At 33.9% G+C, this 20,014-nt stretch overlaps 2 protein-coding genes across 5 annotated transcripts in view; one reads left to right on the forward strand and one right to left on the reverse strand.

Moving 5' to 3' along the window:
• The first annotated feature begins 650 nt into the window (after positions 1-650).
• Positions 651-7,887, forward strand: LOC111057275. Of its 3 annotated transcripts, none has more exons than XM_039434603.1 (6): positions 651-723; positions 2,870-3,265; positions 5,251-5,350; positions 6,415-6,516; positions 7,030-7,185; positions 7,726-7,887. In XM_039434603.1, exons 1-6 carry the CDS (start codon positions 719-721, stop codon positions 7,777-7,779), a joined length of 813 nt encoding a protein of 270 aa, XP_039290537.1. In that variant the 5' UTR covers positions 651-718; the 3' UTR covers positions 7,780-7,887. The 3 variants fall into 3 exon arrangements, with proteins under 3 accessions (XP_039290537.1, XP_039290536.1, XP_039290538.1); XM_039434602.1 differs by lacking the exon at positions 651-723 and adding an exon at positions 1,732-1,910 and having other exon boundaries at positions 2,878-3,265; positions 7,726-7,882; XM_039434604.1 differs by lacking the exon at positions 651-723 and adding an exon at positions 1,735-1,910.
• Positions 7,888-8,052: 165 nt separating this feature from the next.
• The window catches only part of LOC111057168 (TBC1 domain family member 16), a 35,021-nt gene continuing 23,059 nt past the window's right edge, over positions 8,053-20,014 (reverse strand). Inside the window, exons 9-11 of one of the 2 annotated variants that reach the window (XM_039434605.1) lie at positions 19,297-19,403; positions 18,678-18,894; positions 8,053-11,810 (exon numbers count right to left, since the gene is read on the reverse strand). In XM_039434605.1, the coding sequence (XP_039290539.1) occupies positions 11,628-11,810; positions 18,678-18,894; positions 19,297-19,403 (507 nt within the window). In that variant the 3' untranslated portion in view covers positions 8,053-11,627. Of the gene's footprint in view, positions 11,811-17,019; positions 17,820-18,677; positions 18,895-19,296; positions 19,404-20,014 lie in introns of those variants that run through there. The other variant, XM_022344642.2, reaches the window with a different exon arrangement.

Genomic DNA, 20,014 nt, shown 5'->3' on the forward strand with positions numbered 1-20,014 from the left:
TTAATTTGTTCCTTATTGAACAATATCCTCAGGGTTGTTCTTATGAATTTGATTGTTTAAAGTTCTATGTGGTTTCACAAGGATTATAACAAATTGAAATTCAATGAATTCTATTACCGAAAATAATTAATTAAATAATTAAACTATAAATAATAAACCAATGAATAATAAAACTATAATAAATAATTAAACCATAATCGAACCCGCTTTTCGTTTCTATATAGAAGTCTAATCAACTACACAAGTTTACAAGCCGATTGCTTCCAATTATGATACTGAATTGAATATTACTTATTCATAAATTTAATAATTTACGATACCTGTTCAACAAGTTTCAAAGTACGGCAAGTTGTATACTTCTGTCCGATTATTTTATTGCTATTGAACCCACAACAACTTGGCAAGCAGAAAGTTTCAAAATTAATGTTTTCAAAATAGATAGGTAGCCAAAAACATGATTAACTCAAGTCATGGTGGATTGAAGGGTGATACTCCAAAGTGAATTATTCACTTTTCTATGGCTCATGAACTTTTATAATCCGGTTAAACTTTTGATGTGCAAACAATATGCTATTAACATTTCTCATTACCGTATTTTCTTGGGTAGAATTGAGTTATAAGTAAATTATTCCCTTCTCCCAATTTATTAATTTGGTACCGTATCGAAGAAAGCTTCAAGCTCAAAGCTGCTGGTAAATTTATCAGGTAGCCGACTTGAATGAGGTATTGGAAGGTTCAGTCTTGTAGAACTTATAATTATAGTTTAACTAGTTTTCAATAATATAACACTATCGGAAAATTTATTGATGGGTAGGTTCGTTTTAATAATCAATTTAGGAGAGGAAAATATCCATAGAGGATATTCATTGTACGGATATTCTTATTCGTAATAAGGTACCTCATTTTTGATACAGTGAAGAAAACAATTCAACTCAAGATTGAGAGCAACATATTGATAATCACTATTCAAACATTCAAAGTTATGAGTGGAAGGTAAAAATATATTTTAGATTCTATAGCTTACTGTGGTTTATTTCCAATAGGATTAAATCACTTTTTGCTATTAAAAAGAACGACCAGCAGTCAGATTTTTTCCAATAAATGAATTATCACTCACTGTGACAACTAGTCACTAGTTCACTCACTGGCTGCTAGTCGTTCTTTTTAATAACAAAAAGTGATACAATAATGAGCAGTTCGTGATGGAAAACAAAATTGAAGAATTTCAATAGGATTCTTTCTTATTCTTTTATGAAGTAGTCAGGTAATAATAAAAGATTCGTGCAAGTGTAGGATAGTGATAGTGTCTGCTATCTCAAAAGAAGATACCATATGCTAATTGTTTTACTATATTTTTGGACTATTTTGAATGATTTGATGAATTACTTATAAATTGTAATTTGAAATTCAGTGCAAAAGGATAAAAATAATAATTATTAACGAAAATCCAGAGTTGAATTCTGTAATCCACGCCAGAGATTTCTGCTACGGTACTTCAAATATTGACAACAGGGTTAACAGCTATAGATGGAAATTCGATGAGAGCTACTATCTAAAACTTTCTTTTAGAGCTACTTTCCATCTATAGGTAGCTGTTAACCCTGTTAACATATTTTTGTCATAGTCATTCAATTTCAGCTGTTTTACATCCATGAAATCAAGCCGGTAAACAGCTGATTGTAGAACAAATAAACATATGATTCTCATTACAGCATACTATACTGTAATAAAATCATATGTTTTCTTTACAGTCGAGTATGTTTCCTAGTTCCGAATTTGGAACAGCAAAACTGCCGCCTTTTAGTGCTCCAGGTGGATGTTTTGTCAACTACAATCAAGAAATTCCTGATTCGAAACTTGTAAACTAGGTTATGTTTATAAAATGCTTGTAGTAATGTCAGCACAAGCAGGTAATGTTTTCTGTTTCTGAATTATTCTTTTCCAGATTATTATGACAAAAAATAGTGTAAGTTACTTGGACGTGAATGTCTTTTGCAGTGCTCGAATGAAATTCTAGTCTCGGCTAACGCCTCGACTAGAAACATCATTCTCGCCTGCAAAACGGCCCTTCCCGTCCTTGTGACTTAAGATACTATTGCAGTAGAGTAGCAGAAGACTTCAGGGTAGTTTACAGCATTTAAATCTGGATTTTCGTTTAATAATTATTATTATCGTTTAGCATTTGAATAAATGCAATATCTCTTTAATTTCCATCTGAAGATGAAAATAGTTACAGATTAAATAAAAGCAGATGATTTTTTTTTAAATCTATTTAGTTAATTTATCTATTATAACAAGATTAAATGAACTTATTCCATAGATAGGTAGTTTCTGTAATATCAAGCTTCAAAATAACGTTTGACTAGGGTAGGGATAAATCTAATTATGAAGTATTGTCCCATAGCAGCGGAATTAAAAATATGTTTTGCAGTATCCCGAGTTGATAATAATTGAACAAATTTAAATATTTATCCACTTTTCACCTAATGTGGATGAAACGACTTTCAAATAGGGCATAAAAATGTGTATTTTATTCTAAGTATTTGAATAGGCTGATGCTTATGGTTATCAAGAAAGTAAAAAAACTGATAAGTATAATATTATTATTATCGGATAGAATATAGTAATGTTTAGTTCCTCTTATATACGGTATATTTTCTCTGAAATTCTTTAATTTTGCAGTGAACGTGAAATAATATTGTCATATGAGAAAACTCACTTCTCATGTCGTATAATTCACAAAACCATGAATACGATTGGCAGAACACTGGATGATACTCCTGTAAAGCCCCGATTCTATCTGACAATAATAATTTTCATAACAATTGTATACCATATTAGAGAGAATAAAAATGCAATTGAATTAAAGTTTCATAGGAACTGTAACGTGCTATGCAATCACGACCGGAATAATCCCGGCCATCTCGGGGTTCATAAAGATCAGCACCGGTGATTTGGGAGACGATGTGCTCGAGAAGGAGATCCCGATGCCTGTGGCTGGCTCGTGGCTGCCGTTCAGCATCAACAACCTCTCCACCTATTCGCTGCTGGCAGGCTTCCAGCAGTTCGCCATCTCTCTGCACCTGTTCATCTACATGGGCTGGTTCGCCATGACCTCCTCAGCTATGATGAACATCAGTTCGGCGCTCAAGCTGTTGGCCTGCTTTGTTGATGAAATGGATGAACGTCTCGGAGGCATTGTAGAGGGCAAACCGCTTGATCTCTACATAAAGTTCATGGTCGATTATCATAATGCAATTTACAAGTAAAAACTATATAGATCAAATTTTATTTCGCCATAATAATAAAATAACACAATTAGAATAATCATTCCAGTAATACATAGTAAAGCAAAATAATAATCAATTCTTATATATAAAAACTTTGTGAATCAAAATAAAACACTAGGCGATGCCTGCGAAACTGAAGTTTGTTCATAACATAATTTATCATTTTTATTGTTCTTGTAATTCGTTATAGGTACCTTGTTCTATTTTTAAAACTAATACCGTACATTTATATAGTATGGGGAGGAGAGACACCTCTCCTCCATGGTGACTCACCAAGGTGGAATGCATGCTATCTCTGTATTCCATTAGATGGCGTATACCATGAGTAGACTGAGTAGAAGTATGATTCTCTCTATGAGAATTCAGTCTCATGAGTTACTCTTAGGGTTGTTGAATGTTATTCCGATACAACTGGACTTGTTGATCAAATAAAAATACTTGATAGAGTATTATGACAAACTTAATTGAATGAAACATATAGGAGATTTTACTTTCACTAGTTACACATAATCAAACGCGCCAGAACAGAAACGCGATTTTATGACATATATATATATATATAGCATAGACCGTAGAGCGCACAATTATTTCATAGAGGTTACAATTATTATCCTCAACAGGGGAATAGTAGGCAGTTTAGTGGGTATGATAATCACTCTAATCCAGTGTTGAGAGTGGCTATGCCTGGGACCCACGACAGTGCCGAGCGCTTCCCGTATAGATATATTGGAGACGCACGACAGTCCTGATAATAATATATGAAAAATACACTTACTTATATAGGGTTGGGCAGGGAGGTATGGATGATTTGAAATAACAGTTACACACTCATTTTCAAACGAAACTCAAAATTTATTTTTTCAGTGTGTACCTTGGATGTTGCCATTATAAAAATTAGAGAGGAAAAAATTAAATCTTTGATTATATGTATAAAAAATAACATCTGTTAAATGCTGTCCGTTTTTGTCCATACGCTCCAGTAGACGTTGTGAGAAGTTGTCCATACTCCTCTGAAGCATTGCACGTGGTACCGCTTGAATTTATTGTGTTATTGTTTCACTGAGGGCTTCAAGGGTTCGTGGTTTCTTTATGTATACATGTGCTTTTAGGTATGTCGCATCATCTTGTTAAAACCATACAGTATTGACGTTGATTCGTCGTCTTCTCAATTTGACAGAAAAAAATCACGCAACATCGTTAGGTAACGATCCGTATTGACAGTGATGGTTCGACCGTTTTCTCGAAAAAGTAAGGGCCAATAATAAGTTTTATGGGGCTACCTAAAATTACGTGTATACATAAACAAACCACGAACCTTTGAAGCCATCAGTGAAACAAAACACAATAAATTCGAGCGGTACCACGTGCAATGCTTCAGAGGAGTATGGCCAACTTCTCACAACGTCTACTGGAGCGTATGGACAAAAACGGACAGCATTCAACAGATGTTATTTTTTGTACATAATCAATGTTTTAATTTTTCCCTTTCTAATTTTTATAATGGCAACATCCAAGGTACACACTGAAAAAATAAATTTTGAGTTTCGTTTAAAAATGAGTGTGTAACTATTATTTTAAATCATTCATCCTCCCTGCCCAACTCTGTATAAACATTGATAATCTGTGTAATTTTATTCTGATAGTGGATATTTTCTTTGTTAATTTGGCAATAAATTGATGCAGGCCTGAATAAAAATTCACATTCCTAATAAGTTTTCAAGTGAATTTATACCTACAGACATAATCCAGATACTTTATAAGGAAAGTCAAAGTTATGATTATTTTTTAAATAAACCATTATTCTGGAGACTTTTCCTTTAAAATTATTTCTTATGAAATTTCATATAAAATATTATATTATTCCGATTTTATTACAAGATGGTTTTGAAAATGAATTTTCCATGTTGGTTGAATCCTTATATAAAAACAATTTTCAATTCAAAAATGTGCATAATTTCAGGACAATCAAAGACTATGACAGTGCTACAGCAGTTATGATGCTACTCTTATATGCTGTATGCGTGGTTGAGCAATGTGTATCATTCTTTTGTATTTATGAGGTGAGTGTATACGGTAGGCATTTTAATTCATTTAACCCTCCGGTAGTCGCGCCCTACTCGATCACACGAGCAGTCGCGTGTTGTATTTTGTACAACATGCAATTTTCCAAGTGTTATGTAGGCTACTCTGTTTACTGTCAAAACATATTGATTAATTTATAATTACATTTACCATCTTTTTGGATTATTTTACGCCTATGAACGTTTGGCTGATTACCATTTCATAGCCCAATAAGGCACATCAAGCAAAGCCATCAATTCTGTGTTATTGGTTCGTTTACAGTCCCTGTACCTGTATACAGTCTTTCCCAATCTTATGCACAGTACGACTCATGCACTGTCGCGACTAAATGGCACCTAAAGACTGAACCATTGCTCGGTTTATACTGCAACTCAGTGGTGGGGGAAAGTTTTGGAATGCGTAGGTGACTCATTCACTGACACCACTCCATTCAATAGTTTTGTGCAGCAAAAAAACTGACCCTGTTGAACTTTTTCCAACAGCGCGACTGCCGGAAGGTTAAATTAAAAAAATTAACATCATCAACTTAATAAAATGATTATGAGTATAAAATATGAGTCTTGCAACTTGTAGTGATGTGCTTTGTATTATATAATTTATATTTTCAGTATTTTATATATATTTTTCTTTTGTATAAAAATCATATAAATTCTCCACTCATTGCATCTGTTGTGGTGTGGTGTAGCTCTACAGTAGTATTTAATTTTTACTGGAATTCAATTTTATTTTTGATATTCTTAATTTTTTTGTACTCTTACTATGTATAATGAACTATTGTAATATGTCGTTATGGACGCAATTTTTGGGAGAAATCCTGTATGCTTCCATGTTTTCATAAATGAATAAATAAAATAACTACCCCTCACAGCAGCTAAGGTTTATTAGAGTTTAAAATTTCATAAATTAATGATGTTGAATCCTACGAATTATAAAGGGCTTATTATTAGGATAATAAAGCTTGATTATTCTCCTTCTTAATTTTTGCAATTCATCCATAGATATTTCAAAAGTTTTGATAATTGAAGGCGTTTTCTTCTTACAGGTAAATGACAGAGGCATGCAAATTACATTCTTGGGAGTATTAATCGTTAATATTCTCATTCTGGGATCATTCACATTTTTTGGACAATTCATTATTGATGAGGTAAGACCGCGTAAGTTAGGCCTTCATCTTGAAACACTTATAATAGGCCAGTAATATTCGTGTTTCACTGTAGAATATTATCCATTATTGAATTTTCAAAGTTCTATTATAAGTAGGTAGAGTAAAATTTAACCTAAGCTATTCCGTAATAGGTATGTAAAAATATTTTGCTCCAAAATAAATTTAAAAACGTATGAAGCTTGAATTTCGCATCGGCGGTGGGAATTAAATAATATTGAATTTTTAAAGTTCTATTAAAAGTAGAGTCAAATTTAACCTAGGCTATTCTGTACTGTATAAAAATATTTTGCTCCAACATAAAATTGAAAACGCATGGTGCTTGAATTTCGCATCGGCGGTAAGGATTGAATAAGTTTTATTTCTTGACAAGTAGGTCTCTACTCTTTTGCATAAGCCTTTTTATAATGACGAGTTAAAAAATCAATCGTGATTATAGCGTGACTAAGTCATTTATTTTATATGTATTACCAGAAGAAGAATCTTTTGTTACAGGGAGAAAAATTACGACTTTCTTTAAATCACAGTAACTGGATAAATAAATGTAATAGCTACAAGAGAAGTCTACTCATCATTATGGCCAATACACAAAAGGATGTAGCACTGAAACCTGCCGGACTTTATGTCTTGGATAGACACACTATCATGCTAGTAAGTTGGACTCCTTATTTTTGTTGAGAATAATAATTTTAGCTTGTATAGTTAGTGTGGTATACCTATCAGATCAGTGTGACTCAGCCCTTAAGTTATTAACTCTTTCTACAAGGTGGTAATTCTACCAATCTTTTAAATATTCTACATTCGATCAATATACCTGTATACAAACTGATCTACCATCAATTTTTGAGGTTTAAATATTGTTAAATCTCTTTTGCAGAAATTCAATTGAGCTAAAAAAATTACTTCATAATCAGAATAAGACTCTAAAGTATTTTGAAATAATATAGTCTTATCCAATAAAAAAATTATACTGTTTGAACTACCGATTTTGACAATGAAATTTTACCAGCTCAACTATCAGTTGACATCTATACGATTTCGGAATAAATGAATTGTGACAACTCAACTTGAAATCTAAAGATCTTGAAATTAACTAGGAAATAATAATATTTGAAATTTTCAATCAGTTTAGCAATACAGTAAAAATCTGAACAATGGGCTATTGTTAATCGTCCATGAACGTGATTTCAGATTGCTAATGCCAGCTACTCTTATCTGAGTTTGATGAGGAATTTCAAAAAATAGCATAAGGAACAACACAGTGATAGCGATTCATGGAGAGAACTTGATTATCATAATAAATTCAGTTAATAGGTAAATAGTAGTGAGTAAAATTATGTTGAATCTCTTCAAGCATTTTATTAACCAGATCCTTATCATTTGAAAAAGTAGAAGGAAGAGCGTATTTACCAGAACAAATTAAGACTATGTACCGGTACTTTGATACTGAATGGTAATGAGAAGCCATGATTGATCAAAGTACAGAATGGTCTAGGAACATAAAATGAATAAGCCATATTAGTTTGATACAATAACAGTTTTTATTTATCACAGCTTAGAAATTCAAAAGAATTCCCTTCAACAGAAATTGTGCGAAGCCTATTCATGACATCTGATATTTTGAATACAATAATTGAATAGAAGTCGCTTTAGCACACAAGCAAAATCTTGTTTTTAATTATTAACGATACGAATTATAACGCATGCAATAATGCAAAAAGTATTATTATACAGTATATTTTAAGGCAATTTTAACTAACAATCATAGTAGGATGATCAACATGGTATAAAATTAGTATGACTTCCAATGCGTTTCTCATGTTCAAATACTCAACTAATAATAATAGCAATGATGAAAAATGAATGGTTTGATTGATCTTTGTCTTTAAACAAAGGAAATTAGGACTAAATTGGATTGAATGGAATAAAACAATTCCTTCTAAGGCCTTGTGTATAAACGATTTTTAAGGAAGTTCTTAGTTAAGTACGCTTTTAGGACCAATCAGAATCGTTGATCTAGCTAAGAAAATAGTTCTGATTGGAACCTGTAATTGGTTACTCGGCTGAGAACGTACTTGAGAATAAAAATGAATACGGCTCTTAATTGAAATTTCATGCAATACATTTAATGGAAGCCAATTGTAGGCCTATCGTTTACAAACAACATACTAAATTATGAAAAAAAAACAATTTACTCATCTCATGGAAAAGTCTAAAAATCTAAAAAAAAAAATACAATATTCTAGAAATACATATTATAATAGAGGCATGATTTATTAAAGCATTCAAAAAACACATAGATTAAAATTTATAGTTATACTTTTAATTTGAAGTTGTCATTTCAATAGGTCAAAATACTACCTCTAATAAACTTATATAATGTATAAATTTAGATCTTCCTGGTGTTTTGTAAAATAAGACTAGAATACGAGTATAATGCTATTTTGATCTAATTCACGCCTACTTAAAAATACAACCGATATGCGTTCTCAGCTCTTCCTCTCCTGCAATATATTGATCAACCTGATACTTGAACATAAATTTGGTTCTTAGAAAATCAATTTAGCTAATTAACTGTCACCTGGTCATATGGGACATATATATTAATCATATATTTTATCTCATATTGATCAGGATTTTAGAGTTTTTTAATTAAAAGTTCAATGAACAGTGTTTTTGTCTTTGAACAATCTTTGTCATCGACAGAAAGATTGTTTATTTCATTTGTTGTCAATATTAACGTAGCTTCTTTTTGTTTCTAATAACAAACGTGCCGCTTGTGCGACAGATAAAAATATGTACTTGAAATGGCTTTCATGTTTGGCATTGACTGAGTTTATATTGATACCCATAATTTAGCTTTTGGGGCAGAGCTCGTTCTTTAGGACTGTGAGTAAAGTCCGGCTGATCCAGTGAGAAAGGCTAGACTTCGTTTCGTTTTATAATACAGTTATTCTGTCACAGATCGGGCAGTTTAAAAATAATTGTATTATTGAGGGAGACGGGTTCTGAGCCTGTTCATTGGTTCAGTTAATTTTTGATCTTTTAAAATACTAACTGTAAAGTCGCGATTAAACCAGTGGATGCCAAAGGGGGAAGCCATATTCAGAAGGTAGGTGACTACTGGATAAGATCATTGTTCTTAATTTTCATAACCTCAAAGATTGAATCATCTTTAGCAGCAGCGAGTAGTTTTCCCATTAAATTCAATTTTAATATTGTGTTTGTGTTTATATTTTACCTTTTTGGAATGAAGAAAAATTTATATTTATCATTTTCAACCATGTAAACAGAAAGATACCAATTAATTAAAGTTCTAGTTATTCTGTTCTCTTTTGTTATTATAGTTCTTTTCCCTCCTTACATACATAATTAACTAATAACGTAAATTTGGCTACTTGGAAAATCAATAGAGCTGATTAACTGCTATCTGGTAGAGCTACAAGGTAAAATAAACTTAAACTCTATTAACCTCGAGAAAAGCAATAATTTTATCATAACTGACATTATATTGTAATATATTTATATGCTTAGTAATCCCTCATCAATTATTGGAAAAAACATAGTTCAGATATTGTAATAGGTTGAACAAATACGAGATTACAGGAGAACACAAGAGAAAGAAAGAATATAAAAATCTTCAAGTTGGCTTCTTCTGAATCAGTCGAATTACACATTTAATCTATTACTATTAGCTTAAGAGAATAACCTACAATTGTAATACACCACCAAAAATTTAAACATTTATTCTATAATTTGCTAATTGACATCTAGAGTTTCAAAAGTTGTGCAGTAAATTTTAATTTAGAATTAGTGTAGATAGAAAATATGAAACAGTTTGATAAATCAATTAGATTAGAATACAGGGATAGATTATTTATTTTGATTTGTCATAATAATTTTCACTCAAGATAATGACTAATATCTGGAAACACTTAGCTACATTTCTCTTCCATATAATATAGACTTATTCTGAATTACGGACCTAATTAAAAGAATAATATTTACTCAAGTGGGAATTCGAAATGAAAAATCTTCATTGAAATGGAAGAGGGAATTGCTGGCTGCTACCAAACCTGATGACCACACTGGCAGCCAGAATGTGACTGCCCAACTGGCTGCCCTTTAGTGAGGTTCACATTATAATAGCAATGGAGAAAGATAGGAAAGCAGCGTTGCCGATTCTCTGCCTTGCCACTTCCTACTATAGAGGATGATTATATAGGTATATCTGATGTGATATCAACTGTTCATTATTCTTGTTTAAAATAATCAATCATATTATTCTATTCGTCAATAAAATATATTTTTCAATTATTAAAAATAATGAATTATCAGAGTTTAAATTAGATATTATATTTATAAATTGTTAAAAGACGATCTGGCAACTTGCAGAGCTAGAAAAGGATAACGCTATCTGCTTTGCCAAATGATAGACAAGGATAGCAACATATAACGTGACCACACTATGGTCAAACAACACTGGCCGGTGACGGAGTGAGCGACCGGCTCACTGATTCTCCATGTATGCCTCTGCCCAGGAGAGGTACATAGGACAATACAAAGGAAAGCGCTAACTTCAGACACTTCAGTGTTGACATCAACCATGAAGCTTGGAGCTTGTTAAAAAAACTGTGTGCAGCCAGAAAGATTCCGAGTGCTGTATGATTGAAGAAAATGTAATTTTTGATAATTTGTTGATGTAGAACTTCTCCATAATTATTGAAAAGCACAATATTTTTTATCAAACCCACTTTATTAAACTATCTTGCAGGACTGTAGATTCGTGTTGAATCCAACAAATTTTTAGCTTTATTATGTTGGTTTTGTTTTCAACACGGAACTGCAGTCCTGCAATAATTTTATACAGTGAATTTGAGAAAGAAACAGTGATTTTCAAGAAAAGAGAAGATTTGGGTAAGTCATTTTAGGAAGTGAAGTAATTGAATAAAAATTTGTCAAATAGACTCAAACAGCACAATCTATTAGGAGAACTATTATGAAGTTTCATATATTGATAAGAATACATTTAAATGCAGTTTAGAAAGTTTAAAATGGAATAGTATAATAGTATGTAGGCATGGTTGCCGAGTTCACTGTTGTGCGGTGGAAATGCCTCGGTAAGGACACGGAGTCTGCGGACAGTTCTCGCCGCGACAGACGACCGACGGCGCATGCCCCGAATCCCACATTCCCGGGCCGCACTCTTGACACAACTCTGCTAAGGAACACGGTATCACAGTTCGTTGTCGAAATTGGTATAACAGACCTCTTGCCTGCGAAAATAATACAAAATCATTATAGCACAATCAGTGGCTCACTATTATGCAAGGAATCTGCAACATCAATATGTATTGTAAATCTCTCTAATTTCACAATAAAAGCATTTAGTGACAGTCTGATAGATCCAATGACTTTCATAATAAACAAATAAGTACTCAAGGACGGTGTTTTTCCTAAATGTTTCAAATACACAAATATCACTCCAATTTTTAAGAAGGGTGACTCGAGTAAACCAGAAAATTTCAGAACCATTGCTATTGTCCCTATTATTGGGAAAGTTATTGAATCTGTAATATTACATTTTTCTTGATTAAAATCGAATATTCAATTCAATAAAACTTGATAGCAAATATCGGTGAAAGCGATATGCAGACTCAACTTTTTAACGGAAATTTATCAGCTACTCAAATGCTGAACAAATCACTGTGATAAAGTTTTTTTTTGAATAAACACATAATTCTAAACAATATAAAGGTTAAATAAAAAGTTTTATTAAAATTAAAATTTGATTTGCTCTGAACTGGAATTATTATTCATAGGCATTAAATCCGTTCATGATTTATCAAGATTTTAGCATATATTGGAATTGATGACTTTCCTTAGATGATAGGTGAAAGCTATCAAACCTATTTGGATAAATATGGTAGCACGGCAAATCATGTCTTGTATTGCAATTATACGAATACTTTGTAAATAATGACTTATTGTATGAACATCAACATGGCTTTCGTCCCAACCACACTACTGTCATGGCTATTGAAAACTGTTTATTTTGTCCTCCAAAACTTTGAGAATAAAAACATAGTAGCAGCAGCCTTAATTGATCTCACCAAAGCTTCGATTGTTTACCCTTTGATATCCTTTATGAGACAAGCTCTACTTCTATGGAGTGAGAGAGAATGAGCTGGAGCTGAAAAAATCATACCTGTTTGATTGGAAGCAAAGGGTTGTTATTAATAGTAAATGTTCTGGCTTTAGAGATGTTGTGGCAGGTGTCACACAAGGTTCTGTTTTGGGCCCTTTTCTTTTTCTTATTTTTGTTAATGACCTGTATTGTAATATTCCAACGTTGTCTGTTTTATATGCCGATGATACAACATTAATATCCTCTGACCAAGATTATGAAAAAGTCAAATCTAAGGTGTTGGGAGCCTTTAACTCTGCAAAATTGTGGTTTGAAACAAATCATCTAGTCATTAATGAGAGTAAGACTTAATATATATGCTTCTTCCTTAGTGGTCCCCCTGAGGATACTAATGTCAAGAATAATGTCAAACTGTTGGGATTTACATTGGAGAGAAGATTGGGTTGGGAGCCTCATATCTTGAGTCTGAGCAGAAGACTCTCCAGAGTTGTTTTTCTTCTTAGGAAACTCAAGTTATCTTTGAATGCTGAATATTTGTTACTCGTATATTATGGACTTTTCCAATCCCTCACCTCCTATGGAATTCGTTTCTGGGGCAACTCTTGTCATGCAACAAAGGTTTTCATTTGGCAAAAAAAGGGCAGTGAGAGTATTGAATAACTTGAAGAACAGAGAGTCTTGTAAAGAAAGTTTCCGAAGTCTAGAAATTCTAACGTTTCCTTCTCTCTTTATTCTTCATACATTGCTATATGTTAAAATTAATATAGAATCTTTTCCGCGTCTGGGAGCCAATCATTCTTACTCCACCCGACGTGGCAATGATCTATCACTGCCTCAAATAAGACTCTCCAAGACAAGAGATAGCCATATTTTTCAACAAGCCAAAATTTATAACAACCTTTCTTTGGAAATTAGAGAGCTGCCAATCTATGAATTCAAACAAATTTTGAAAAATAAATTGACAGAGTGCATACTATTCGGTAGATGAGTATCTTCAATCTTCAATATAATGATTGCTCATGATGCCTTTTAATTTTTGGTAAAACTGAATAACTTATTAATTATTATTAATATGAATTGTAGTTTGTTTCTAACTAAGACTAAAACAAATTGTTATTGTAATATTTTCATATAATATAAGATTTATTATTATCATATGCTTAATTTTATATAATAATTTCGCTTTTATTTCACAAGTGATATATTAGTGTTATTATTTTTTGACGTGCTCATACAATGTAAAGATGTTCTGGCAATAAAGTATCTTGAATCTTGAATGTAGGCACCTTTACATAACCTCTAGACTGTTCACTCAAATGATCCGCTCTTTTCTTATTGTTGACTCCTAACCTCACAAATGTGAATTGTCCAATCCAGCTGATCGGGTGACAAAACTAAATAAAATATTCTTACCAGGGGATTGCTGGGTAGCCTAATAATACATTATGTTTATGTAATAAATATTATGATTATTGCATTTATTTTAATGTTTTAATATAAAAGGTAATGTCTGTCAATGTTTCAAAAGGTGAAAGGCTTGATTGGGAGTTCAGCTTCTTTCTTCTAAATGCTAATATGCCGATACCTATTATTATAAATGCTTCTATAACTTTATATTATTTAATTTAATAATTAATTATTAATTTTGATAATTTCATTTGCTAACACAAAGATCGTAACTATTAAAAAACATTACAAACAAAAACATTGACCGCGCATGCGCAACTATTGGTTAGTTTGACCTACAAACTAGCCAACCTCGAGTTCTGTTACACGCTCTTCTCGCGTTCCACTCTTGCTCCACCTGCGATCATCAATCGATCTGCTCGAGTGACGTTCGATTGCGGAGCAGAGCGAAAGTCTGTACGCACCTTAACAATAACCTGGGAAAATAATGAATAAAAAATGTATGGGTTAAATATATAGCCGGACTATAGTGTTGTTGCCTGGGGGAGTTGCTGATCTCCTAACAGGCGCTCCCCAGGTGGCGGATAGGGGGATGCCTCCTAGATATAGGTGGTACCGAGGAAATAAAATACTTAGGGTGGATCAAAATCAGCACAAAAACTGCTGCCTTGCAGATGGACTTCAAAGGAACTCCAAAGGCTACGGGAACAAACCCCCTACAGAAAATTGGCTGCTGCCTTGCAGTTAGGAGTTATTGGAGTACCAAAGGCTAGGGAAGAACACCTGAACAAATTACCTGGTCCTCCAGGTTGGGGGTTTAGCGTTGGGCCAACAACCCGCCTTCGAAAAAACTCAAGTTACGAATCACCAACAAACAGCCTCGGAAATCGGACAGGAAATAGGCTACGGACAACAAATCGGATTCACCCTAAACAACTTAGATTTGGAACATGGAATGTTAGAACTTTAGCAACCCCAGGAGCTTATGACATATTGGCAAAAGAACTTGATAAATATAATATGGACGTCGTAGCACTCCAAGAAACACGGTGGTCTCTTGCAGGCAGAATTGAGGCAGACAAATACAGGATCTACTACAGTGGCTGTGATGATAATAGGTTTTACGGTGGTGTAGGTTTTGCAGTCAGGAAGGCAATAGCTGAAGCTGTGATCCAGTTTGAAGCATGTAATGAGAAAATGTGCAATATTACATTAAGAGGAAAATTCAGCAATATATCCCTAGTCAGCTTCTATGCACCTACTGAGGATTCAGATGATGAGTTGAAGGACCAATTCTATGAACTCCTTGAAGAAATGGTGGACAAGTTACCAAGTTTCGACATAAAAATCATATTGGGTGATGCAAATGCAAAGGTGGGAAAAGAAGAAACGTGGCTGCCAGTGATTGGAAAAGAAAGCCTACATGCACAGTCAAATGACAATGGAACTCGACTAGCAAGTTTCGCTCTGGCAAATGACTTTAAAATTTCGAGCACAATGTTTCCTAGAAAAGATATACACAAGTATGCATGGACATCACCAGACGGTGTTACTAAAAACCAGATCGACCATGTACTTACAGACCAACGGCATAAGAGCAGTGTAACAGCTATAAGAAGCATTAGAGGATTAGAGTGTGGAAGCGACCACACAATGATACTAGTCAAAATAAACCAAAGAATAGCAATGCATAGAAGAAAGGCAGAACGACCAAAAAGACGAATAGACACTGAAAAACTTGAGGCCAATGGAATAGCAAAGGAATTTGCTTTGGAGCTTGACAATAGATTCAGTATCCTTAGAGAAATGGAAGAAAATGAGAGCATTGACAAAAAATGGACAAAAATCAGAGATACAATTCTAGACACTGCGGAAGAAGTGTGTGGCAAAAGACAAACGAGAAACAAAAAGCCATGGTTTGATCAAGAATGCCAACAAATAGTAGAAGAACGACGTAGATGGAAAAACACCTGGATGAACAGCAATAGTATAGAAGACCGGGAGCTATACAGAGAGTCCAATAGACAAATCAATAGGCTACTAAGAAGAAAAAACGACTCCATATTATTGGTCTGCTGGACAAAGCTGAGGAAGACAATACATAAAATAATGCAAGAGACTTCTACAGAAAAGTGAGATTCTTCAAGAAAGGATTCACCCCACGCCCCTATGGAGTCAAAAATAAGGAAGGAGGCTTAGTGACTAAGAGTCAAAAACTACTAGAAAGATAGAGAGAATATTTTTGTGAATTATTAAATGTAGAGGACCAAAGCGGGACATCCCTAGACATCCCTAGTAAATGAGCAGTGTTATTATCACAACGTTCAGCCTAATGTAGAACCCCCAACCAGAGAAGAAGTGGAAAAAGCTATCAAATCCTTGAAAAACAACAGGGCGCCTGGGAGAGATGAGATAACAGCAGAATTGTTAAAGAAAGGAGGTGAAGTAATTGTTGGAAAATTGTGGGTACTAATCCTGGAAAATTGGGAGAAAGAGCAAATACCACCTGAATGGCAAGAAGCTGTTATAGTGCCCATACTAAAAAAAGGAGCTAAAGAAGACTGCGGTAATTACAGAGGCATCACCCTTCTCAGTGTACCCAATCAAGTTATGTAAAAGTAATTCTCAACCGCCTAGAATACTATTGTGATGGAGTAATTTAAGAGCACCAAGCTGGGTTCGTGAAAAGCAGGTCAACAACAAACCAAGTTTTCATCTTCAAAATAATCAATCATATTATTCTATTCGTCAATAAAATATATTTTTCAATTATTAAAAATAATGAATTATCAGAGTTTAAATTAGATATTATATTTATAAATTGTTAAAAGACGATCTGGCAACTTGCAGAGCTAGAAAAGGATAACGCTATCTGCTTTGCCAAATGATAGACAAGGATAGCAACATATAACGTGACCACACTATGGTCAAACAACACTGGCCGGTGACGGAGTGAGCGACCGGCTCACTGATTCTCCATGTATGCCTCTGCCCAGGAGAGGTACATAGGACAATACAAAGGAAAGCGCTAACTTCAGACACTTCAGTGTTGACATCAACCATGAAGCTTGGAGCTTGTTAAAAAACTGTGTGCAGCCAGAAAGATTCCGAGTGCTGTATGATTGAAGAAAATGTAATTTTTGATAATTTGTTGATGTAGAACTTCTCCATAATTATTGAAAAGCACAATATTTTTTATCAAACCCACTTTATTAAACTATCTTGCAGGACTGTAGATTCGTGTTGAATCCAACAAATTTTTAGCTTTATTAAGTTGGTTTTGTTTTCAACACGGAACTGCAGTCCTGCAATAATTTAATACAGTGAATTTGAGAAAGAAACAGTGATTTTAAAGAAAAGAGAAGATTTGGGTAAGTCATTTTAGGAAGTGAAGTAATTGAATAAAAAATTGTCAAATAGACTCAAACAGCACAATCTATTCGGAGAACTATTATGAAGTTTCATATATTGATAAGAATACATTTAAATGCAGTTTAGAAAGTTTAAAATGGAATAGTATAATAGTATGTAGGCATGGTTGCCGAGTTCACTGTTGTGCGGTGGAAATGCCTCGGTAAGGACACGGAGTCTGCGGACAGTTCTCGCCGCGACAGACGACCGACGGCGCATGCCCCGAGTCCCACATTCCCGGGCCGCACTCTTGACACAACTCTGCTAAGGAACACGGTATCACAGTTCGTTGTCGAAATTGGTATAACAGACCTCTTGCCTGCGAAAATAATACAAAATCATTATAGCACAATCAGTGGCTCACTATTATGCAAGGAATCTGCAACATCAATATGTATTGTAAATCTCTCTAATTTCACAATAAAAGCATTTAGTGACAGTCTGATAGATCCAATGACTTTCATAATAAACAAAGTACTCAAGGACGGTGTTTTTCCTAAATGTTTCAAATACACAAATATCACTCCAATTTTTAAGAAGGGTGACTCGAGTAAACCAGAAAATTTCAGAACCATTGCTATTGTCCCTATTCTTAAGAACGTTATTGAATCTGTAATATTACATTTTTCTTGATCAAAATCAAATATTCAATTCAATAAAACTTGATAGAAAATATCGGTGAAAGCGATATGCAGACTCAACTTTTTAACGGAAATTTATCAGCTACTCAAATGTTGAACAAATCACTGTGATAAAGTTTGAGATGGGCACATACTCAGAAGAGGAAAAGAGTCCAAGCTGAAAAAAGTTTCAACACCCAACCCTCTAGGAAGAAGGCCCCGTGGGAGACCCAGACAGAGATGGTGGCAACAGGTTAAGACTGACATGGAGAGACTTGGAGTGACAGAAAGAGATGCTGAGGAGCGAACTACGTGGAGACAGTTTGTTGGTGCGGCCAAATGTCAACTTAGATATAGATGGCCCTGGGAGTAAGTAAGTAAGTATAGTGTTGTTGGCCATGGTTATAGTTATAGAATCAAAGTGGGCTCAATTACACTAGAATTACCACTACGTTTATCACTATGAAAACGTAAAATAAAACAATGAGTGGTTACTCAATTCAAACTGATTACATTATAGAAATGATAACTTTAGAGACTAGTTCCTCAGTCCTTACCTTCCTAAGAATGAGTTCCCCATCCATGTAAAGCGCCAGAGAGCTGAAGTGCAAAAGCATTTCATCAGTTCGTAGATCCTGAGCGATGACATCGTCAGCATACGCCGAAACAATTGCCAAACACAGGAAAAGATTGAAATAGTCGGTGAGATAGTTCGCCCAACATGCTTCCCACATTTTAAGTGCCACTTCTTCGGGAAACTCCCTCTTGAAGCATCTGCAAAATCAGAATATAGCAATTAGCAATGACATGATAAAGATGAGATAATATATAGGCCTACGTTATAACATGGCTGTGAATATGTGATAGCATCAGCATAGAAATGATTGTATTGAATATCTATTGAATTTCCAATATAGTGAAGATTAATATTTAATACAAAAAGCTTAAGAATGAATATTAAAGAAAAAAGAAAATTGAAACTTTTTGTTCAATACTATCTAGTCTAAATACTAATGAACAAATTCTATCAATCCTAACATACTACTTATTGATTCGTTGCAACTCCTCAGTATGGAGACTTTCTAGTTTCCAGCTCTAATGGTTCATGTCCAGCTGTGATTTATTTGAATACGCTTCATTATTTGAAATGATTACTTATTTATTTCGAATACTCACAACAAAATCCAGCGATGACAGAACAAAAGTTCCATGGCATCAGTGTGTCTCTGTAGGTGTGAATAGAATGCTGGAACCATTTCTCTAATCAGTTCTCTCAAATACGTCTGGAAAGGAATCGGGTATTAAAAAAACAGATCGATTCAAAAACTATTTTATGCTGAGCATGTTGCCTATATGAACACTCCACTTGGCCGTGAGTGAATAATGATGATTATGATGAAAGACGAATGGACTTACAGCTTAGGGTGGATTACGAACCATCTGGAAGTGGTTCTGAAGATTTGGAAAACATTCTCAGCAAATTCATACTAAAACTCGTAAGTTTTTTAGTTCGATAGCTTAGTTGAACTCAGCTCAATAAATCAATAACTACGAGTACAAAGATACCCATAGAATTCTTATTATAATGTTCTTATTCTCAATAGGATACATATTTACTCCCATAAAATTGTTCATTATAAAATAGAAATCGATTTACCTGGCTGGCCCAGGTCTGGTGTTAGATTTTTCAGGTCGTACCTGATAAATTTCAATGCCACTGCCATGGCTTAACGGCTGTTTTTAGGCAGCTGGGACCGACGGCCTAACGTGTTCCGAATCACGAGAGTGATCCGAGAAAAAATATACTGTTCGGCCGAGATTCAAACCCGAGACATTTGGTTTACACAAGCAGCATATAAACTACTCCAAAAATTTCCAGACATATTCTTGTTAT

The sequence above is a fragment of the Nilaparvata lugens genome, chromosome 8 (assembly GCF_014356525.2).
Source record: "Nilaparvata lugens isolate BPH chromosome 8, ASM1435652v1, whole genome shotgun sequence".
NCBI classification, from domain to species: Eukaryota; Metazoa; Arthropoda; class Insecta; order Hemiptera; family Delphacidae; genus Nilaparvata; species Nilaparvata lugens.

Coding starts and splice junctions, on each gene's coding strand:
- LOC111057275 (XM_039434602.1), top strand. CDS start 1,883: ATGCTTGTAGTAATGTCAGCACAAGCAG. Junction 3,266..5,250: donor TATCATAATGCAATTTACAA/GTAAAAACTATA, acceptor GCATAATTTCAG/GACAATCAAAGACTATGACA. Junction 7,186..7,725: donor ATAGACACACTATCATGCTA/GTAAGTTGGACT, acceptor ACGTGATTTCAG/ATTGCTAATGCCAGCTACTC.